This window comes from Lonchura striata, chromosome 10, assembly GCF_046129695.1.
Source record: "Lonchura striata isolate bLonStr1 chromosome 10, bLonStr1.mat, whole genome shotgun sequence".
Taxonomy (NCBI): domain Eukaryota; kingdom Metazoa; phylum Chordata; class Aves; order Passeriformes; family Estrildidae; genus Lonchura; species Lonchura striata.
The window spans coordinates 17,939,796-17,964,097 of record NC_134612.1 but is presented as its reverse complement, the minus strand read 5'-3'; the positions used below and the strand labels follow the sequence as shown (position 1 = coordinate 17,964,097).

The 24,302-nt window shown below is 38.5% G+C and overlaps 2 protein-coding genes across 2 annotated transcripts in view; one reads left to right on the top strand and one right to left on the bottom strand.

Moving 5' to 3' along the window:
• PSMD1 (proteasome 26S subunit, non-ATPase 1) overlaps positions 1-24,302 on the bottom strand; it is a 63,467-nt gene that overhangs the window by 15,860 nt on the left and 23,305 nt on the right. Inside the window, exons 17-18 of the mRNA XM_021544442.3 lie at positions 4,786-4,900; positions 2,828-2,944 (exon numbers count right to left, since the gene is read on the bottom strand). Coding sequence (XP_021400117.2) covers positions 2,828-2,944; positions 4,786-4,900 — 232 coding nt within the window. The remainder of the gene's footprint in view (positions 1-2,827; positions 2,945-4,785; positions 4,901-24,302) is intronic.
• Positions 13,298-24,143, top strand: HTR2B (5-hydroxytryptamine receptor 2B). The gene is made up of 3 exons (XM_021544453.3): positions 13,298-14,086; positions 20,779-20,979; positions 22,994-24,143. Exons 1-3 carry the CDS (start codon positions 13,777-13,779, stop codon positions 23,872-23,874), a joined length of 1,392 nt encoding a protein of 463 aa, XP_021400128.2. The 5' UTR covers positions 13,298-13,776; the 3' UTR covers positions 23,875-24,143.

Sequence of the window (24,302 nt, the reverse complement as noted above, 5' to 3'; positions counted from 1 at the left end):
ATTGGCTTCACATAGAGGAATTGTTTCAACTCCAAAGAGACCAAACCACCTTTACTCAACACCTGCTATCCATTTTTGGCCCTTAAGCAACTTGCAAGTTCAAGGAGTTCACGTAATTACAATTCTTTATTTCACAATCCTTTATTTAAACTATTTAAATTTAAATTCTTTGAATTATTCATTTAAACAAAGACTGAGCACAACAAAGAGGACGAACACAACGGGAAGATCACAATGAAGTTGATTCAAAGGCATACATCTACCCTTTTCTCACAATAAAAAAGGCTTTTTAAAACCAAAATACTTTGATTCTTAAATCTCTGTTTATTCCTGGCATTTTGGTGTTGCAATGCTCTCAAAACTGACAGCATTTTATTCCCAAAAAAATCCTGAACTATTTAAGGAAGACTGTTTGCTACCATCTTCCCCAAATGATCATCAGAGAATTGAAAGTATTTCTAACCCAAAGCTCACTAATAAGTTAGCTAAAAAAATCTATTAAATCCCAGAAGAGACAAAACCAAGCAGCAATGACAGGAAGCTGGCCAGGCTCTGTGACACGATCTTAACTAAAATCACCATCTTCTACATGCAAAGAATCATGAAGTATTTAGAAGCAGTGAGATGATGATACATAAAATTTAGCTTCTCTGTAACCCCATCGAGACTGTACAGCTTGTGGGTTACAAAAACCATCACATTCCTCTTCCTAGGTCCTTATTCAGCAATTCAAATACCCACACCCCACCAAGTCAGACCCTTTGGCACACAGTGTCCAGCATGTCACTCAGGAATCTAACCAGATCAAAATATGTCCTGGCAATCTAAAAATGGCTCCTTTTCTGAAGAACTCCACCCTTCACATCAGAGTTAAGTAATTTTTTTTTCAGATTGGCAGAGAGCTCCAAAAAAAGTTTCCCATGGATAATGAATAACTTAATTGGAAGCATATCCCTCAAAATATTTCTTTTACTTTTGAACAAGAAACAATAATGGTTATAACCAACTTTTGGGGTATTTATAAAAAACAAAATTTGTGGATTCTGTGCTTAGTTCCTGAATTGGCAGAATATTTTAGATATTATTTATTAATCTGGAATTTTGTTTCAGTTTGTTTTTTAAGATCTGTAGTGCTTCTTTGACTAGACAATTAATTACCTTCTGTATCTATATCAGGCAATAATTTGGCATCAAGCTGTTTCAGTTTCTGGCCCCATTTTTAAACAAGCCACTGACTCCCAAACTATATCTCATCCTGTATTTGCTGGCCAACTATTTTAACCACCTGCTTTTATCAAGCAGAAGTATCACGTCAAGGTTTCCAGGCCTCTTTGGGAGAAGAGATCTGCCTTATTACACACCTCAAATAACCAATGTTTTCACTAGCTATTTTCCTACCCTATTTTCTTTAGGACAAACAGTCTTTCACCTATCATCTCAAAAAGCCAGAAACTCCAACAGGCAGACTCAGCAAGTGACTCATGTTTTAGGAAGGCTGACTGATTCAGAGTAGACTGCAGTTCCCATCCCAAGAGGATTAGGGTGCTTTGCAAACTAAAATGAATCAATCCTCAGAATGTCCTTTCATATATAAATCCCTAATTTTTTCTGGTGGGAAACTGAGGCACAGCAGAGCTATATAATTTGTCCAGTACTAGAGCAACACGAAATAATTAAACCTGATCTCCCATATTGAGGCCTGGCATTCCAATCACCTGACCAAGGAACAAACAATAAAAACAACAATTAATTTCTTTCCACAGAGAGATCATTCAATTTCACATTACAGAAACTTTGTATCTTGGAAGACAAGGGGATCCAACAGAAGTCTAGTGTTCTCCAATGTCTTATTCAAGTGAACTACTATTCTTGGCTTATTCATCTGAATTACAATTCTGATAATACAAACAACATTCCCAGATTCTGCTCAGTGAAAACGAACATTTTTCTTTCTTTATTTTTTTTTTAATTCAAAGGAACAAACTGTCTGCCAAAAAATTTTCATGTTCCATGACTTAGAAATACCCAAATACCTGCATTTGTAGATTTCCTTCTCTGACTTTCCCAAGTAAAATTTTTCACTGGACAGAGGCTTTTTTCCCTCTTCCCATCCAAATGCAGTAAAAAGGTGTCTGTTTTTATCACAGTTCAATTTCTAAAATGTCATCAATAAAAGCAACCAATATGCAGCAGATGAATAGCAAAGTACCAGCTACTGCTCTGCCTCAGCACTCACCAGAGCAGGTGAAATGTGGAACCTCAGAGCTTCTCAAATGTGGACTTTGAGTCTGTACAAATGTTTGCATATCATCACCTGTCACACACTCACAGGAAACCTACTTTTACAAACTAAACACAGCATATGCAACAGTTTTCACCTTATGAGCAGAAAACTCCATTAAAATAAGGAGTTATAAACTCACTAAGCTAGTTCTGAATGTTCTGAAGTTGTTTCACCTGAAAAATGAACTACAAAGGAAACATTGCTCTAACAGGACCTCTCTGCATGACCACATCCAAAACTAAGCTTAGTATCATCAAAACCAATGTCTTTACAGTCACTCTCCTATCATTACAAGATGCTTAGAGACCTTTTAAAGAAGAGCATTTATTCATGTAGTGCCCAGGGTTAGAATGTTCCCATCATTCAGAGCACATGCTCTAATCCAAGCAGGAGCTCCCCACTGTACATTCAGCTCTGGCTCCTTACAAGGCATGTGCAGTCTCTTGCCAGTGCTTACATGCAGTGCCAGGCACTAAAAATTTGGTGTCCAAGACAATTTCCCACCTAAGAGGCACGTGAGGCATGTGAGGTGTGCCACAATACCTTTGGGCAGGTGATCTCAGTCTGCTGGATCATGATAAGGGCAGATGCAATGAGAGCTCCTTGACGCACGTAGTTCACAGGATCATTTGTCATTGGCTCAAGCAAATTGATTGCTTCCTAAAAGAAATGAAGAAATGCAGAGTCATAGAGTTAATGCTACTATTTTTAGAATGCCAGGATTCAATTCTCCAATGGAAGGTTGTCAGATTGATGCTATCAGATATACTTAAAAAAATGTGTTGCCTGTTCTTGGCAAATGAAGCAGAAATCTGTATTTCTGTAGATTTTAGTCTAAAAATTGTGAAGAAAAAGAAAAGAAATGCCAAAAACAAATGAAGGATGGGTGAAACAAAATCTACCTGCAGAAACAGGGCAACAGCTAAACAACAGGTACAAGCAACAGATGTGTTCATCACATTAGATTCCAAATTCTTTGCCTTATACTTTATTGTTAGAACCTGTAGCATTCAGCAATCTCTTGTTCAGAGTGCCCTTCTGTCCATACTGAGGACATGAGCAAAATGCAACTGAGTGCAGAGTGCAAGGGTTTCCCAGTTCAGACCCCGCTTGGTGTTACTTCCATTAGGTGAGGCTTCTAAAAACAAGTTAATTTTATACAGAACATTATTTCAAAGAACCACTTCTAAAATAATATCATGCCTTCACTAAGACTGCTTTTGCCATCTGAGCTGTGTTGGAGGCTGTACTTCTTCACCTGAAGGTGACTCATTCACTCTTTGGCAAGCATTCAGTACCATGGATGAAACACCCACTATGACAAAAGGCAGAACTTTTTGATCTCCAAAACTGAATCTATTTGGGCCTTCAAAACCTACTAATAGAAGCTCTGCAAGACATGTTTCTGTGTAATCAGATGGTTTAGGTCATCATACAATGTATCTGGAAATAAAACAAGACTCATTCTTGCAACTAAAAGCATTTTCACTTAAATTAACTTGTCAGATGCAGCAGGTTAAAAATAACTAACTCCTTGATTCCACCTTCCACTTGAGAATAAAGCGACCTGGATAAAAATAGGACTCTCAGATCTGCTTTCAAATCTGCATGCTTTAGCTACTAAAGATGGCAGGCAGTGCACGTCAGCATTCTGTGATTTTGGCAGCACAAGTGACACTCGGGAGCGCTCACGCAAGAGCCACAGACCAAATGTTTAATACAGGAAGAGAAGAGACAGATAAGCAAGAGATTTATCAAAGACTGAGAAGCATGACATATTACTTTGTCTGTGCACCTGTTCTGAAACTGCAATTCTGTACCACTACAGATTATTATACACATGTGGGAGAAGCAGTGGGAGCTTATTCCCAAGTTTACTTGCTGCTTGTTCCAATGAGTGCTCACTTCCCTCAGCAGAAGCGGAATCCTACTATAAATGGTCTGTTACCATCCATGAGAATTAACCCTCACTGATGCTTATAAAGTGAGAATACATAAAATGTGCTGGTTGTTAATTACACTCCTGAAACTACAATACATTTAATTAAATTTAATTGCACTTGGCTTTACTACATGCATCTTCCATGAATCATGTATCACAGGAAAGATGAAAAGAGCTAGAAGTTAAGCAAAACATCTGCTGTTTTCCTGTCACTGGCACTCCAAGGGCAAAGAAGTATTGATTTTGGAGTACTGAACATATATTTAAAGTTCAGTGGCAACTTGACAGTAAGAAAACTCTAAGAAAAGTTTTGAAGACAAAATTCCAAGAATGTGGCAGTAATGTATAAAAACATTCTAATTTACCTATTCTGTAAAGCAGGAAAAGAACCTCTATGCCCAGAAAAGTTAAAGAATTTAAAGTAGTGCTGTACTCCAGCTGGCTGGTAGTGTACATGTGCAGGAAATCCATCTGCATATGTGATGCCTGCACACAAAGTGTCTGACACAGGAGGGAGCAGGAACAGTCTTGGCCACAGATGCTTCTTTCTGGCCCTCACCTTGTTTCCAGTGCCTGCACAGCAGATCCCCAAAGCCATGGCAGCCCCATAACGCACGTGGGGATTGTAGCTCTCTGACAGCAAAGAAACCACGCTTGGACACTGCTCTGGAGTCCTAGAGAAAGGCAAAAAAAAAAATATAATTTATTATTAGTGTTCTTCAAAATATGGCACTGTGCTTCAAAATACAGTGACTTCATTTTCTTCATATCTGAAATTTTCAAATCGCTCTTCCACACTGTATGATTTTTCATTTCTCAAAACTTAACCAGAGGGGAGGAACAAATGGGCTAAGAGAACAGATTAATAAACTTCCCTATCACTGCAGATAATCACACACAGTTCCCACTAATGAATTCTTCCTTAGCACTTATTTTCTGCCCTTAAAAGATCACCCAGAATGATGTATCTACTGAGGCTGAAGTCTTGATCTCCAGAAATCATGCCTTTTTGACAGGCTTTCCACTAGCAGAGGTTTACCCTCCGTAAGGCACACAGCACTAAATTTCCCATCAGCAGACACAAAACTCACCTCCAGTATCAATCAACCTTCAAGGTTGGTGGGTCCCAAACTCCCTTTTGCAATCACAGCTTCTTCCAACTCCTCCTCACCCCCACCTACTGCTGTAAATCACAGCACAGGAGGAAATGCTGATACAACACACACTTCCAATCAGTTTATGAGCAATGTCTACTGCTGCCTCCTTATAGTTTCATGCTAGGAGTGTTGCTGCCTTTTAAGAGCTCTGAAATGAGTATACATGCTCTAAGCCTCACCAGCTGGGAACCACTGTCCTGCTGGTCACTACAGGAACAAAACTTCCAGCCCAGTGCTGGAAGATGAAAGAGAGCCTTAATTTCCCACAGCCAGAAGCATACGTTGCTCATGCAAACAGCTTTGTAAATACTGAGTATTTCTGAAATAGTGCGGAACTCACAGGTGTTAATATATTGATTTCCTTTCTATCTTCATGGTCATATTTATCCCTGGTTTAATTTTAATGCTACACATTAGTATCAAATACTGCCAGTTTCAGCATACCAAGTCTCATGGCACAATGAACAGAAGAGCAATGCAGGAATGCAGTTGGTAAGTAAACGCTCATGAAGAAGAAAGATGTAAAACTGTAAATTGTAAGTGATTTCATTATATCTGTTTATAGAGTGAACATCATCTGGCTCTTCATGCTATCTCACTGCATCTTGCAGCCCAGACTAGCATTTTAACTATCACATTCACAATCCTATAAGCAGTCTTGCAATCCATTTACTTCTGCTGTAAACTGATTTCAGACTAAAATGTACCTAGGAAGAAGGCAGGAGCACATTAGTTTTCACTTCCTTTCTTACATTTGCTACACTGAAAGATGGAGGGTGGAGGGTGGCAGCAGTACCTGTTTGTACACAGGAATTAAGGCATCATAAAATAATTGCTTGTCAAGGCACTCAACAACTCAAGAGAGAGAAAAACCACTATAGAATATACTTCAGAATGGGTTTTATTTAAATGAATAGCTGAATGATAGAAAACAGTAATGAAAAAGACTTTGAGCAATAATCAAATTCATTCTCTTCTTTCATTGTGATGGGGGACAGAAGACATGTTCATATAATGACATACTCATACTTCAGTTGCACTCTACACATATAAACAATTCATTTCTACTCTAGCTATTCCCGTTTCAACACTTTCCCATGGTCTCCTCAGACAGCTAGTTCTGAACTCTTCTTTGCATTCCTCTCTCCTACTCCAGCTGACAGGCTGCACCACCACACAGGCTCCAGTCCTCCTCCAGAACTGCTCAAGGGGCCCAAATGCACCCAGGCTTCAGAGGCTACTCAATGCCTCAGCAGTAATGGCAGCAAGCACCCACATCTTCCTCCACCCACTACTTCCATCTGAGTCTTCCCAAAGCATCCACATGGGGAAAGAATCCCACCTACCAACATCACCTTACCACCCCCCAGCCTTCAACGGCAGCCAAAAAACAAGAGAGAAGGAAATACCAAGCTGCTGAAAACTGCTGCCTCTAAGATGAAGCCATGACAGCAAATGTCTTAAGAAAGGGAGAAAAACTGGGCAACAGAACAATTCTCTTGTGCCCCATGAATAAAGACCACAAACTAGAAGATACATTTAAAACTATCAGTCTCTTGCTCAAATAACAAGCTTGGACAATGTTTTCTTTAAAATGAGCTGATGTGGAGACCAGGGGACACAAATCTTATCATAAATGAGACCAAGCATTCAACTGCACAGAAGACTTCAGCTCTTGCACAAAGACCCTTAACACCTTTGCGTTTGCTTTACTTCAGATAATGTTAAACAAGCATATTATGAACCAAAGAAGAGAAAAACACTTACTGGCAAAGATGTGATTATGCACTCTGAAGCATTAATCATTAAATTCCTGTTCAGAAAGCTGGATTTTATACAATCACTAACTTGGACACATATTTGTGTCTGCAGGCTCAGAAGTTCTAACACAGTTTTCATTATAAAATCAGGATTAATGTACACTAATTGATTTTTGAATTCTCGGCCAGATCTAAATTATTTGTGGCCATTATTTGAAATACTTTTATTTCAAATCGATCCATAAAACGGTCAAACAGGCTTTCCATAAATCCACTTTGGGAGTTGCAGCAACTTAACAGGGCCCACCACTTTCCTCAGTTCTCTCAAAACCTTAGTCTTAAAAAAATGTCTTCTCACTTAACAGAAATCTAGAAGGCAGATCAAAAAGTCAGGAAGAGTCTTGCAAAAGTGTGTATTGGAGGAACAGGACCTCAGTGCACAAGAGCATTGTTGGCATCAACGCTTAAGCAGTAACATTTGCTTACTCCTTTATTGCTGAGATGTTTGTAATTACAAAGTCCTACACAGTGTTGCCAAAGGTCAGCCCATATAAACCCAAACCCACACTCCCTTAAAATTTATAAAATCCAGAACAACTCTGTCAAGTGATCAAAAGAAAAGTCAGAAAGCCCTCATAAGCAGTCCCAGGCTTCAACTCTGCTCCCATGGGTATTACTTCCATCTGAGTAATCCAGTTGGGGACTATGTTTAAAACATGACCATGTTCTCCTTCCCCTGGCCCTACACGGAGAGCAGAGTTCCTCGAGCTGCTGATGTGACATCCAGCACAGTCAGGAGGGAAGAGGGACAGTCCCCCTGCTGATGGAGGAAGTTTCTGCTTCACTGGTACCAAGCCTCACACAGGCTCCCAAAGCAGGTCCACCCTCCTGGCTGCCTGCTGGAGACCTCCACCACTCTGCTGACTGCTGATGGCTGAATCAATGCAGTCACAGAGCAGAAACCTCTGGTGGCAGGTGGAGAGAAATAATGAAGAGTGTGAGAAATCCTAATAACACTACTAAAAAAGAGAAATGGTTTGTCACAACTCACACTCAGCAACCCACTACTCCTACTCAGTCCTAATACAGATATCTGTCATTACTGCAAGTTAAACACAGAAAATAACATCACATGAAATACCAGAATAACAGTTGGAGATTCAGTGGGTGGACATTTTATTTTCAGACACAAATTTTTCCTCCCCTCTTTAAAGTCACAGTAAAAATGCTAAGCCTGGAGTAGATTTAATGTATTTTGAGGAGAGAAGCAACGTACCATAGTCCTCTAGCATGACCTTCCCATAACACAGTCCTGTAATTTAATCTTAAAATTCCTACATTAAAGCCTAAGGCATGTCTCTAAACTGGACTGTGTATCTTAGAAAGATAGACAATGTCTCTTTTTGAAAACCAAATTATCTTTAATGCACTGGTTCCTTCCTTTTTCCCCAACACTGGTTTTACTCAAGCAGTGTGCTTTTGCAATTACACTTCACTACAACAGCAAAATGATGACAAAAAAATGGCGCAATTATTTCCTTCATTTTATCTGAAAATTGCTCAGCTGCTCCTACATAAGCCATGAAACCACAGACGTCAGTGAACCCAGACCTGCAAACAAAAAAAACCCAACATCATAACTAGCTTCAACTTTATTCTGTTACCAGGAAACTAAATGAATAAAGAAGCCAAGAATCTCAAGAAGTTTCTTCCATGGGACCTCAACAGTGTAGTCAGCCACGGTTTTGTTTCCACCCTACATCAGTTTTACTGTTGTGATAAAAGGGCTGCAGATGAAGGACTTCCTCCAAGAGCCAGTTTGGTTTGTTTCAGAAGTCAAACAAAATCATAAAGAAAAATAAAGATCTACCAAGACAGCAATAAGAGATTCTCAGCAAAACATAACAGCAGGCATTTTATTAGTTTTACTCACCAACTGGTTGCTCTTGAAACCTTCGCAAGAAACAAACACCTACACTACGGATTTTGAATCTTCCCAGAAACTAGAATCAGTGAAAACAGAGGAGCTGCCTGCCTCCAGCCCAGCTGCCTTAGACTCAACTCTGAACTCCTTTCTGGGGCTGTTATTTCTTGGAGATTTATATAAGGAAATATATATATATGTATGTACGTATGCCATATTCTTTCCATAAAAAGCTGATACTTAGCTTGTAAGTAGCCTAGAATTTCTGAGAAACCAAAGATAATTTTGAAATCTTCATTACTTCCAAAGAGAGATGAAAGAAAGCTTTTCTTAAGCTTCCAGTGCAAAAATTAACAGAATGAAAACAGATGTTGATTGTTAACACAGGCTAATATGAAAAAAAACCCACCCAGGTCAGCTGGACACAGAAGGTGGTCAGAGTCCCTGTCTATCAATGGTGTTGACCTAAACTGTTTTTTTTTTTCTGAAAAATCTTTACAATTGCAGTATCTGCAGATATCAAAGCTCTCATTAGGCTTTGCCTCCAAGAGCCTTATTGAGCTATTGAAAGTTGAGGATCACAGTTAGCTACATTGGCTCTTAACAATCACTGTAATCTTTTTTCCCCAGGAGGCATGCAACAAGATAAACTAAAAGCTCAGACTGCCATATCTTGGAGCACATTCCACTTCAAGTGTCTTAGATCACACATCAGTTAAAACCACATCCTTTGAGTACTTTATCTCCAATCCTGTAAGCTGCACACCTTCAAGGTTAATGCATTACTGCCATTTTTTCGTTATATTTCACCAATTTTTAAATATGAAAGCCCACATATATAAATATAAAAATACATCGTAGCACGAGTAAGTAAATATACAGAATACTCAAAAAAACTCCTCACACTGGTCTCACGATCGAGACTAAAAATGGAAGCATCTGAAGCACCACTAACATGCACTTATTTTTTAGTCTAAATATTTAAGGACTATACAACTCACTGAAAAATGAAACATCAGAGAATTGAAGAACAATGTCAAATATATCTTCTAAATTCCTCATTAAGTGTCCCCAGTAATATTTAAAAAGAGTCTAAATATTTATAACTTTTTAAAACTGTTGGTCATAAATTAATAATTTTATACAGAACCATTTCCACAAGTTGTTTTAGTGGTGCAGTGGCAATTAAAAAAAAAAATGCTTAGCAGAAATTTAATTTAATCCATAAATGAGTTAAAGGAGAAATGCAGATATTAACTGCACAGATTTTGGTCATTTCTGGAGATGGGGATGTTCAACAGAAAGGGAGATATATAGAAAACCTGCAGAGAAAAATGCAACAAACTGATATATTCAGTGTAGACTAAACATCCCGTCTCTCCCTCTGGACAAAAATGATCCCAGCTATTCCCAAACCAGGAATTTCCTGCAACTATCTCATGTAGAGCACAGCAAGTGAACTTGAATGATATGTACTAACAGCACTTACCAGAGACAGCTCATATCTGATGGGGACATGGCTCTATAAAAATCACACTGGTGGTTTGAAAACAGAAGTAACAGCAAGGGATAGGAAATAAAAATAATATCTATTTATGGTTCAAATATTCAGTTTACAGTGGGCCAGGAGTGGGCTCTAGCAAGATTTAAGGTTTATCATCAATAGCATGGGAGAAGAGCTGGACACAGGGGCAGGACAGTGGTCTGCACAAAAAGCCTGGCCAGAAGATACAGTGAAGAACCTGCTGCAGGTCTGTAATAGATACAGAGCAGGACGTGTTTCTCAAATGATTCAAACCTGGTAAAGTTCAGAAAACATCATAAAGGGCAGGTATGTTTTTCATCTCTCTGAAATTAAACAATGCACCAAAGAGGTAAAAATGCTTGCAAGCCAACCTACTACTAAACTTGTATCATCTTCCACAAGTTCCTAAGATAAGTGGTTTTATCTGTATTTTAAGAATAATTTCCTTTTCAACTAGACATAAATGTTCTCATTAGCTTTCATCAGAACAGCCTGCAGTAAAAACTTCAAGTGCAGCTAGATTAATGTGAGGATATCCTTCAAGATTTATAAAATATAAACCAGAAGTTGATTAGACATAGTGGAGCTTAAGAAAAACTGAATCCAAATGCCCATTAGCCAAATAAGGTATTGTCCAGTCTCAATTTCCATTTTTCATATGTTTTCATGTGCTCTGCTCTCTCAGTACTGTCAGGGAGGTGGCCAGAAAAGGAAACAATATTACTATAGCTGGATTAGTCTTCATTTTTGTAATATATACTTTTCTGATGAATAAAGAAATCAGCTCTCAAATGTAAATGAATACAGCATGGAATCTTATTGACAGTTTCATTTAAACACAAAAAGTAAGGAACAAGTGAAAGCTACTGAAAATTCTATTGTATGATCTGAATATACTAAGTATTTCTGTTAATTTCTGACAGCAGCCTTCTCTTTTTGGCCCCATGTTACCTGCATTCTAGAGATAGAATTTTTTTCTTTTTTAAAGAAGTATAAATTGATGCACAGCTCACTAAGGACCTGATTTCCAGCTCAAGGCTGGTAAGCACTAGAAATTCATGGAATGTAATGGCTGGTGTCATACAGAGGGTCAAACCATGATCTCATGGTCTATTCTGGCCTTTACTCAAGGACTTATTACACAATTTTGCAGCTAATGTCCTTGAAGTGAACTCTATTTCTATTTTAATACAGAACTATAAGATGACGCTGAGGCTATACACATATCTGACTGAAAGTTGGAAGGTAACAAAAGAGAACACTCAGGATAATAAAAAGCAGCTGCAGGAGGAAAGTTTTAAAGTAACAGTGCACACATTTAAAGTAAGTGTGCTAGACAATACATTTATAAAGTTAGGCAAGAAAAAATCTGGAGTGTTTACAGGGTTGCAGAACTTTTTAGGGTTAACTCCAGGAAAAACCCTGGAGTGTTTACAGGTAGAACTTTTTAGGGTTAACTGTGCTTCCATCCAGAAAGCAAGTGAGCCCAGAGAGCAAGCAGCAGGCAGACAGACAGACAGACAGACGCTACGGTGCACAGAGACAGAATGTTGCAGTGTGAAGAGTCATTTCCAGGACCTGCACATCCTGATACAGCTCCAGGGAGCACACCTTGTAGTGCTGGAGCAGTGAATCAATTAACCCTCTCTGTCTCATTTCCAGCCAAACCCCCCACCCACTCACTTCCCTGCTTTCCAAACACTGGAGCTGGGCACACTGGAAGGAGTCAATCAAGGAACAAGGGTAGCAGCAAACTGCGAGCTTTGCTTGTGAGCAAAGAGAGAACTGCATACAGACTCTGCTGATCATCGAAGTAGAATCAACAAAGAATGGAAGTTAAAGGACAGCAAAAGCGAATACAACCTTATTTCTATCCTTTTTTACATATGGTAAGAATTATTCTTCTCCTCCATTTCAGGGTCGGAGAAAATACCTGGATGAGAAGAAATACAGTTTTCCCAAAACAGAAATTCTTAATCTTTGTGACAGAAGAAATGTGCTAAAAAAAAAGCACGCAAAGAGACAAGCTTCAGAAACATTATAAAAGCAAAAGCAAATGAACAACTTGTTTTCCAGAAAGTACTGAAGAATCTCAACTTCCACCATATGACTAAAAAGAAAATTATAAAGGATCTTCCTGGATGCAAAGTGAACTCTACTAAAGTGCAAGAGAAAGAGGTAAGGCTTTCTTCACCTGAAAACTGCAATACATCAAATCTTCTCAGTAACTGAGCATTTGTTCAGCTTAATGTTGGGACAGCTGTTTGAGTCTCTGCTTGAAGAGGGGAATGCAAGCCTTAAGTCTTTACCAGAGTTGACAGAGACAGAGAAAGAGGGAGAGAGCGGGCTGTGCTTAATAAAAGCCTTGCTCAGATTACAAAAACAAGCATTTTACTCACCCCGACCCCTTCTAGTAATGAGTAAATTTAGATGTCTCAGTTCGATAACTCTCTACAGTCCCCTTGAGACTGTCAGCAGTGTTTTGTCTGCAGCTTCCTGACCCTCACCTGATAAATTAGGAAGTGCTGAGATTAAAACGGAAAGTTCATACATAATTTCTGAAGATATTTTTGGGGTTACCCTCTGAGGAGAAGTAGGATTCTTAATAAGGGGAAATATGGGATCTGCTGTCTGCCTACGCACATACTGCTGGAGACTAGACACTCGGGAGAGGAGGAGTTGCACATACACAACTCGAGCATCTGCCTCTGCATCAGTTTGTACTCAGAAGGAGCAAATCTACATAGACAGCACCTAAAGGGAGCTGGTTTGCATTCAGATTCATCTATCACGTTTTACTGCTGCAGGAAAAAAAAAAAAAAAGGAAGCTAATGCATTGCTTATTTTTGACAGCTACTGATTTTTTCCTTTTAATCTTCTGAAATCTGAACATCACTATAAAGGGGAGACCGGACCCCTGAACCCTACCAACCAGAGATGGACACAAGACAGGATTTTCATTTTTAAAACTCTTTTGCGCCCAGCAGGGCATAGAATAAAAAAATTGGATACCAGCTCGGACATGGTTCCAGTATCTCAAAGTAACAGATGACCAGTTCACTATACTGACCATGCTGGCCTATCTTCAGGACCATCCTGGAGCAGAGAGGATCAGAGAACTCTTACACCGTACCCAACTCCTGCGCAAAATACAGCCCCTGAAGAGATTCCTCTGCAGACAAAAATGTCCCATCCTTTACAGTCCTTGAACGGATCTGGAGCTGGCAATGGATCTTTGTCACCTCTCTCAGTGACAGGAGCACCCAAGCAGGACTACCCAAGTGAGGACCAAGGAAATAAAGTGCACTGGGCAGCATTGCTGATCCTCCTGCTGATAATCCCCACCATTGGGGGGAACATACTTGTCATTCTAGCCGTGTCCCTGGAGAAGAAGTTGCAATATGCTACCAACTACTTTCTGACATCCTTGGCGGTGGCAGATTTGCTCGTGGGTCTGTTTGTGATGCCAATTGCCCTTCTGATAATATTATTTGGTAAGTGCAGCATGTTTGTTTCATCAGGTTTGCCTATGGGGTACAATTCTTGGAGGTCTAATTTAAACAAAAAAGTTGTTTGCTTTCCAGCATTACAATTTTAAAAATCACTCGGATGAGGGCTGCCAAATCTTCTCTCCCTCTCACCTTAGTACAGCCTAATGTCTTTATGGGAAGTACAACTATGTGGATATTCTTTCCTTTGAAACAAACTATTAAAAATCCATCCAATACTTAAAAATATTCAAATATGAGCTGAAGCACAGGGAATTAATTACATTTTTCAGAGAGTAATATAATTTTTAATAACATCAGCACAATGCTGGTATTTGTTGTATTATATTACACTAATTGCAGGCAGTATTCTCTTAAAAAAACTTGAAATCAAGGCTAGGTATTTGTTTAGTACACTGAACAGGTTTTGAACTTTCTATAAGCAATGCACCTGATTTTACTTGAGTATTGACTCCATGAGCAGTCATATATTTACATAGTCAGTCAGAGCTGGCCCCTAGCACTATCAGTGACAACAAACTTTATCAGCACTGGTTTCAGAGAAACTGATTTCCTCCCACCCTGGGGAAAGCCACAGGTTCATAAGACATCACAAGCAAATCATCTGTCAAGTCAAGGAAGCCTCAGTCCATGTACCTAATGTTTGAGATACGTATCTGTCATTTAGTCTGCTTCATATGAAATAAAATAGATCTTTTTCACATGAACAAACAGTGGATGTGACATTTTCTTTCTTGTTAGTCATTACAGAATAAGGATGATTTTTCCACAGCCTCTCACGTCTAGCTTTATTTCAGATACTGCTTCTGACAACTAATTAGAGGCAACTCCATGGGAAAGTGTCTCTCTTTTACAGCTAAATTTCTTTAAGAATACATTTTAAATTGTTTATTTTCATATAATATATGGGAAAAAATCAATGAGACAGGTTTTTCAATAACTTAATGATTTATATAATTAATCTTTAAGGTACACTGGGTGCTAAGAAAGGCTGGAGGAGTTAATCTTTCCTAGGCTAGACTCTAAGAGTTGCCTGAGCAACAAGCAAATACAATCACAAACTGTATTTCAGAAAGGCCATCAGTAGTTTCTGTACAGAAAAATTGGTATCACTTTATTAACAAATGTGTTTATTCATTCATTAAATGCCTTGAGAATTTCTGTGTGTTACAGGCTTCTTCTCCCTAAACATAATCGTGAACAGGAGGTCAGAATTCAGCATTGAGATCATAGAATAGGGATTTTTTTTCTGAAGCAATAATTTCTAAAAAGAAAACTGAATGTATATAACTGAGACAGTGATTTCTAACTCAAAAAACCACTTACAGAAAACATTGGTATGTCATGTATGTGCACATGAGTGGGAGGCAAGAATCAGATACGCATTTCCATACTTACACATGGATGCTTAGTGCCTGCCAAAGGTCTCATTACTAACAACAATAAATCTACCAGCCATAAAAAATACTAGTATTTACTAGCAATCAATATAAAGGGAAGGCAAATCCTGGATTTTGTGGAGTAGGTTTTTGGCAGTGGTGGAATTTTCTTGTTTTGGATTTTATTTTTATTTTCATTCTGCTAGACTAACAAATCTTTCCTTTATAAATTCATAAGGACTCTATTGCTCCTTAATCTCTCAATTAATCCACTGCTAAACCCTGGTTACAACAGTTTAAAGCATGCTAGGAATCTTAATTCAAAAGTCAAACAAAAATGTCTTTCATGGTGCAGGAAATTTACCAGAAAGTAGTAAAATCAATTATAATTAAGACCGTAACCCGCCTTCTACACAACAGTGGTTAAAACTGAAATTTCTTGCACACAAGTCTCTCTTTGGCAGCCAACCAGAAAAACTGCTTTGCCTCTTCACCAATTGGGAGAAGATGCTGAGGTGTTTATAGAAGTTCAAAGCATGAACAAAACATGAGGAGTTACTGGAATGAAGACAGAACAGACATTAAATACATAACAAGTCTGAATCTTGAAGCTACATTAGCCAGACAACTACATGAACAAAGAAGTCATTGACAGCCAGACAGCCAACTAAATCCAGCCTCCTGGCACCTCCACACAGGAATGTTTCCATAATAATGAAAGAGCTGGGTGCAGCTTCTAGATACAGAGTACAAATATTATGCTTCCGATTTGGGATTGATATCTAATTATGTGGAGAAGATTTGAAGGAAAAGGTGTGAACTGAAGTGCAGTCACATTAAGATCCTGACTGTACAAACTAATGTGTCATAGGGTGTTCAAAATCAAAACCTGCTACAAGCATTGACTCCACACCCTGACAGAACATTCACCAAAAAATCTTCAGAAATGTACTGTGTCTGTAATGAAGAGCTGCCCCTTTTAAAAATAAGTAAATAAATCAATCTGTAAACTCACTTGCAGGTGTAATGCCATGAGCAGCACATGAATTATTCTCAGCAGAGCAACCAAAAAATACTCTGGTACAAGCATACACGGCAATTTTAATTTAGGAGTGTGAGTGTCAGAACACATAAACATTTCATAGCTTTTATAACCTGCTAATATTTATCATTTCTTTAAAAAAATGAGGGCCCACTAGGAGATAACTGCATTCTCTGAAATTGAGCTTTCAAAACAGTTACCCAAATTTCTAACACTCAGTACTACTGAAATTCATTGAATAGTGAAATTAGCAAACTTGATAGATCCTCCCATTTGCAAAGCCTGCAGCAGGAAGAAGTCTGATGTCCACAGCTTGGTGGGCAATGGGCTACTAGAAGACAACACATGTACATTTCTTCAAATACATTCTCTCCTCCTGATAATCATCCACTTAAAATCCGAAAGTAATGTTGATCATCCTAGGTTGCAAACCATTATTTTAATCTATCACAAGCAACCAGTCCTAATCTTCCCCAATCACTGATGATAACCACAACAAATTTTCCCTTCTTGCTTGTGCAAACTGCCAGAGAAAACTTTACTCAGGGACTACTCTCCACAATCTCAAATCTAAAGATTTATCAAGGGTTTATCAGAAAGTAAGCCTAATTGAAAAAAATACTTTGATTTAAAAAGCTGGAGAACAGCCTGGAGACACCAGGACTTGGCAGCCCATGGAGCCAAGTACCTGAGGGTGAACACCCCACATGCAGCTACGGACACACACACACACACCAGTGTGAAGACTGAAGCTTAGGCTTAAAGGAGCTGGTGACTGAAAATATCCATTTCCATCTCAGCAAAAGCGTTATTATATAACAATGACAAGGCCCTTTACAGGTAACACATTTCTGCAGCCCTTAGAACAGAAGAATAAATGGTTTCCAAGTCTATTTAAAGACTTCTCTCAATCATACTTATACATGTACATAAGCAGTGTTTTCTCTCATGCTTTCCAAAAGCATTTTGGCATACAGCAAGAGCAGCTCTTCTATACTGTACTTTGTTTTAAGTATTACGTATTTTCTAAGGTATTTCCTATAAATAAAGCTTTTCTTAAATAAAGATTAATCAAGGGTAGACAGTTACGGTAAAAGCTCATTTTACTACTCCAAAGGTGCAAGATAAATCTTAAAGCATGTATTTGGTCTTATTTTGACTCGAAATAAGCAAAATCTTCAACAGCAGCACTGCTGCAGTGCTCGGAGGATCTCAGGCAAGGTTTGTAGGAAGAAGGAACTTCTTTTTAAGTTATACCACCTGACAGCTGGAGAAACCAGAAAAATTTTCAGGCAGGCATCTTTGTCAGGTAACCAAGGCATTAAAAAAAAAAATCAAAAATTCAATCTGTATTAGCTCCCAAGAAAAATGGAAGTGGAGAATCTCTGCCCTGTAAATGCTCTGGTCTGCGCTGCCACAATGTAGATCTATAATAGGAGAATCAGAAGAGTCTAAACTGAGTATGATCTGTTAACAGCTTTGTATCACTACTTGGCAGGACATACTCATTTTAGGTTCTGAATTACAAAGCAGGACAGCAATCAGGCAGGTCACCATCACATTCAAGGGTCAGAGATGCTTTCTGAGTCATGGAAGGAAATTAATATTCCATTATTTCCCTAATCCTAAATGAATAGAATAGGCCAACAGTGATAGACAACACCACCATCACCAGAAAAGCGCAAGAACTCAGCCCAGAGCATTGCCTCAAACAATGGGCACAAAGCTTCTAATGCAGGTATAACTTACAAATCAAAGTAAGTTACAACAATATACACCACAGAATGAATCCTAGATAATTGTGTGACTCTTCTGCACTTTAAAGTATCAGTTTTGTGATATTTGTTTCATTTGAATAATAACCATCATCTTCCATTCTTATCAGTTTTTGCATTTTAAGTTTACTTTGATTTTGTTTGGACAAAAACCAGCATCTCATACACACAAACACAGAAGAAATTAATGCTATAATCATGAATGTGATAACCTACTGCCTTCTGCACCCAGTACAAAAACAGACAAAAATTAAAAACTAGGAAGCTTTCTCTGTTCAGTTGCACTTGTCAACTCACGAAAGCTCTTAAAAGTAAAAAATGTACAAGATTGTTTTGTATCAGATCACTGTTTAAATGTATCTTTATTTCAAAGAAGCAAAAGGACCTTTTGTTGCAAAGTATTTTCTTCTGCAAATAGTAAATTAACTAAAAAAGGAAAGACTTCTTACACTGGATTTTCCAGAACTCAAAGCAGTTATAATCCAGGGAATGGCATGCAAGTACTATCTAAAAGAAGTATTAGCTGCTCACTTGAAATCCAGCTATGCTATCTGCCATCCTTCAAGTTATAGAACACACTTTCTATTGCTCATGTTTTACCTGAACTAATCCTTCATAAAAAGTAAAAGAAGCTGTCAATTTTCTGAAGTGAGCAAAAACATTTCAAATCAGCTCCTTCTTTTAACTGTCTTTTTTTTTTTTTTTTTTTTTAGTTGCAGCTGGTTACATGAGCCACAATACATTTTGGATTTTCTTCTTTTTCTTCTTAAAGGAAATCTGTTTCAGAAATATACCATACCTTACTGCCAGCTAGAAGTCTAGGCATGAAAATTAAAGATGAGTAAATGTTTCATAATTTACTAATTACAACTTTCTCATACCTGCCTGACAGACTAAGTTTTTTGAAGCATAATTTCAATGATAGAATCTATTTTAGGAAATAATTATGGTAGATACTAATATTTTCTGGTTAATAAATTGAAAGCAGACTGCCTGCCTCTTCCCCTTCTGCCTCACTGCCCACATCATCCTCACCAGGAGTCCTCTGCTTTGGGTATGGCTGAGGTTCAGTTCAAGGCTCCACCACCTATTCTCTTTGTTTAACACAGGTTTCCCAGCATAGGTAAGAGTGCAGACAAGTACTTGCTGTGTTTGTCTTCATAAAGTTTTCCATCCACTGGAGTTTGTAATTCAAGTCAAAGCACCACTGTTATCATTTCCATCAGTCATGTTATGAAAAGATGTTTTAATCTGAAATGACTGCAATGTTACCACATTGATAAGACTGAACATTACAAAAGTCCAGCTTATTTGGTGTTCTCAGCACGCAGGTCAATTTATGCTGACCAAGGAAATGAAAAGCAATCTGATTTATTAGAAATGCAATTTTTCCCCCCAGTCGTCAATCAATGAAGAACTGATTTCCCTGGCAATACTAATAATGTACTTACTGATTGAGTACAGTTGAATTTTATAGGGGAGGAAAATACATTTAGTAGATCAACTTCTACCATGAGAAACAGAAAAATCTTCCTCGTTCACACATTCTTCCCTGGGACTACAGAACATCCTTATAGACACACAACACTAAAGTGCACCTCAAACTGAACACTGCTCGCACTGGATTGCAAGAGAAGCTACTTCAGAGTGAAAATAGACCAGTTAAAAATAATCAGAGTTCCATTAAAGTTCATTTGGTACTGCAAACATTGATAGGGAGATCAGCTCTCAAAAATACAAGCCTTTTGGAAATCTGAACACTATAAAACCTTATAAGTGCAGTTGACAGACCCTATGTTTACTATAAAGATTAATATTAAGGACAGATAAGTTATCTAAGAAATGGGATGCCAGACTTAAAATCCAAGCCATGGCTCTTAGGGAAACAAAAAAAAAGGACATGCACAAAAATGTTAATTTTTTATAAAATCATTACTGGGATAGAACAGCCCTACCCTGTCACATTAATTTTCAAGTGTATATGGCCAATTCATACAGCAAACTCATTTTAAAGACGTGTGAACAAGATTCTTCAATATCATTCCTAAGATTCAACAGTGGTTCTACAATGACTAACTAATACTTTGGTTATGACTCATTATCTCTTCCATTTAACATAACCTTGAATCACAAGACTATCAAGCAGAAACAGCTGAAAATAATCATTTAACAACAGGCTCACAAGAACCAGTCACAATCCATTTTTAATAAACTTTTTAACCCAGAGTCCTAGCCACAAAAGGACAAAAAGACAGGGAAAAGTTTATAGCACACAAGTAGCCTGATAAATATGATGGCAGCAATCATGTCAGTTAAGAGCTAATGAAAATATAAGACAGAACCCATCTTTGTCACTGAGGTAGTGACAAAGCTCAGTTCCTGTAGTATTAAGAACTTTGCAAAGGTACTGATGCCACAGGAAAACGACACTGAAAGTTCTCAAAAAGCTTAGATTCTCATGAGCTTTTTTTTCTCTTTCAGACAATACCTGGCCTTTACCAACTGCCTTGTGTCCTATCTGGCTGTTCCTTGATGTCCTCTTTTCCACAGCTTCCATCATGCACCTCTGTGCCATCTCCCTGGACCGCTACATTGCCATAAAAAAGCCAATCCAGGCCAGCCAGTACAATTCATGGGCTACAACAATCATCAAAATCATCGTGGTTTGGCTCATTTCAATAGGTATGTGAGACCTGGAGACTGGGAAAGGAACACAGGAGCTTTTCATGTCCAAAACAATAGGTGAAATGTGCAGAAAATGGTAAATTTGACCAAGTACTATTGATTGGAGGACTGTAACACTCAGGCTGGTCGAAGTCCACCTCTTGGATCATACATAGCTACATCACAAAAATCTGCCTGAACCACTGCTCCTTAGGCTCACCAGAAAGGCCAAGGATTGAGTCAGAGTATTAATCATCACTCTTCTTCATGGTCCTAAAAATTCAAGAATCAGAAAACAATATCTACATGCATATCATGTCTCCTGGGAAAGCAAGATTTCATGTTCCTGTGGTGCTATATTTTGTCCCAAACACAATTTTAAGCCTTGAAAAGATGTTGGTAAAATTCCACATAAGGGAAGTACAAAAGGGTTAATTATTTATAGCAACGATATAAATCAGTGGCTGGTAACATCCAGGCTAACACTGAAGGTTGAGACAGCATATAGAAAGGCTAATGTCTAACAAAAAATCCTCAAACAATCAAAACAACAAATCCTGAACAGTTTATATGAAGAAGTTCATACCAACATACAAACTTCTGTGATATCAGTGTCTCTGTGATGTGCACATCATCTGTCTTTAATGCTTAAAAGAACTAATCTGTTAAATGAGCTAAGGAAGTGAAAACATTTAATTCAAATAATTTAATACATGTTCCAGACAGCCTTAGTGCTGTATGCTCTGTCTGCAAGACCAACCAAAATTATTCTGCATTATGAATGATGCATAGGAGAATCCCCATTCTTGGCTGAGGCAAACCCCAAATTTCTGAGTTGAAAAAATCCTGGAAGAGCTGTGATGATAGGAGAAAAGATGCTATCTCTATGCTATCACCAACCCACCCCCCTCCAAAAAAACCCCAAAAATTTAGCATGACAAGACACTCACAATATGTGACATTTTAATGTGTGATTTACTGCTATTAAACAGCACTGTACTTTTCAATTTCTTTTTATCTAACATAAAGCTACTCTGCAGCTGAGCCAGGTTCTCCAAATCAAAGGTTAATTTGTTTCAATCTTCATTTTAAATGCTTGTTGCATCTTAAGATGTGCTTCTAATTAAGAAAGGGTTCAAGTTGCTGAAGGGTAACCCATTTTGCTCGTGCTGCTTTAAACCAGCTTCAGTAAGCAGAGTAGCAGAGGAATACAATAAATCCCTATATCTCATTAAGTGGTATCAGAAAACTGCACAAATCACCTTCACCAGACAGTAAGGAACCTGTTGTTTTTGTTGTAATGTCAGACTGCTGGCAAATGAAGTGCTGACTGTAATTTAGTTGTTATAAAAAGTTCATTTAAAAGACAAGACTGTTAACATTTTTTTAAAACGAGTGGTGAATTACAGAGCTAGCCAGCCTCATTTAAACACTCTAAAATATGCAGGAGACTCTAAACAACAAATCCATCTCAAACACACGCTGCATAATTCTGGCAACTATTTAGCTACTTGTATATTTTAAAGAGTCAAGCAGGGTGAAAAAAATCAGCTGTCTGTGTCCAGTCACTTGATGTGGTTAATAGAAGAGGGAAAGAAAAGATTTAAGTATTTACAAAACTGCCCTTCAAAAAGCGCAAAGGTTACCCTGGGGAAGAGGGAAAAAAAACAGGGAGATGGAATTAGGAAAACATATTTCACTGGAAGAAAAGCCATACTAATTCTAATAATCAGAGTCAAAGCAATTCATGTGCTTTACACTTGAAAAGTTGGCACTTTTATACTGCTTCCTCAATCACTACAAGTTAGGCCCAGTCTCCTTAGAAAGGGCACTCTGTTAAAGCTCAGCCTGCCAAGTCTTACAAAGTATGTTTGCCCAATTACCCACGTGATGCTCTCAACACTTCACGCTGTGTTCCTGTGCCTGCTCCAGAGCTCAGGAATCACCTTTCTTTAGAAACCCTGAGGCTTTGGGCCCAGTGAAGCGATTGCAAGTGATTACCCTTTGCTGAATCTTGTTTTTTCTCCTACAGGCATTGCAATTCCAGTCCCTATCAGAGGCATTGAGGATGGAAATGGCAGCTCTACAAACATCACGTGTCTCCTGATGCCTGATCGCTTTCATGACTTCATTCTGTACGGATCAGTGGCTGCCTTCTTCATTCCTCTTGCTATCATGATTGTCACTTATTTGCTGACAATCCGAGTGCTGCGCAGAAAGGCTTATTTGATCAACAAGCCGCCTCAGCGCTTCACCTGGTCAACAGTGTCCACAGTCTTTCAGCGTGACACAACACCTGCCTCCTCACCAGAAAAGGTGGCCATGCTAAATGGCTCCAGAAAGGACCAGACTTTGTCCAGTGACATGCCTATCTGCAGGACATCCACGATTGGGAGGAAGTCCATGCAAACGATAACCAATGAACAAAGGGCGTCAAAAGTTCTGGGGATTGTGTTTTTTCTTTTCTTGCTGATGTGGTGCCCATTCTTCATAACAAACATCAGCTCAGTTCTGTGCAACTCCTGCAACAAGGAGGTTTTTCAAAAGCTTTTGGAGATATTTGTTTGGATAGGGTATGTATCCTCAGGAGTGAACCCTCTTGTATATACGCTCTTCAACAAAACATTTAGGGAGGCTTTCAGCAGGTACATCACTTGCAACTATCGGACCACAAAGCCTATCAAGGCCCTTCTGCAGCGCTCCAGCAGGATCTCTTTCAGAAGCTCTGTAGCAGAAAATTCCAAGCTTTTTGTCATGAATGGGATGAGAAATGGGATTAACCCCATTATGTACCAGAGCCCAATGAGGCTGAGGAGCTCACCCATCCAAGCATCATCGGCCATTCTGTTGGATACGCTGCTACTCACCGAAAATGAGGTTGATAAAACAGAAGAACAAGTCAGCTATGTATAGTGGAACAGCAGCCATGTCCCTACAGCATTACTGTATGTATTATTATAGATAACTGCACTGTAAGAGGGTATAAATACTATTGTTTTCTGTTATTTATGCAATCAATATCTTATAAATTTGTATTAATTCCTCTCCTCCAAAGTCTCCTCTGTTTTAACCCCAACCCCATGGTGGCAACCACAATTTCATTCCATGACAAATGACTCATGAAGAACTGTAGCCTAAAGAAGAGGGAAATAAATAAAAGCTAAATCAGTTTAAGTATCTGACTTCAATTCTCATCACCTTCAGTCTCTTCAAAGCACATCTTTATAAGAAAAGTGTTTCTGTACAAACACTGCTCTAACATTTGCTCTGGCAAGAAGACAAAACTTTGTAGGTTGATGCTCCACAACGGAAGCAGCAGAGGGATACAAGCTCATTGGTTT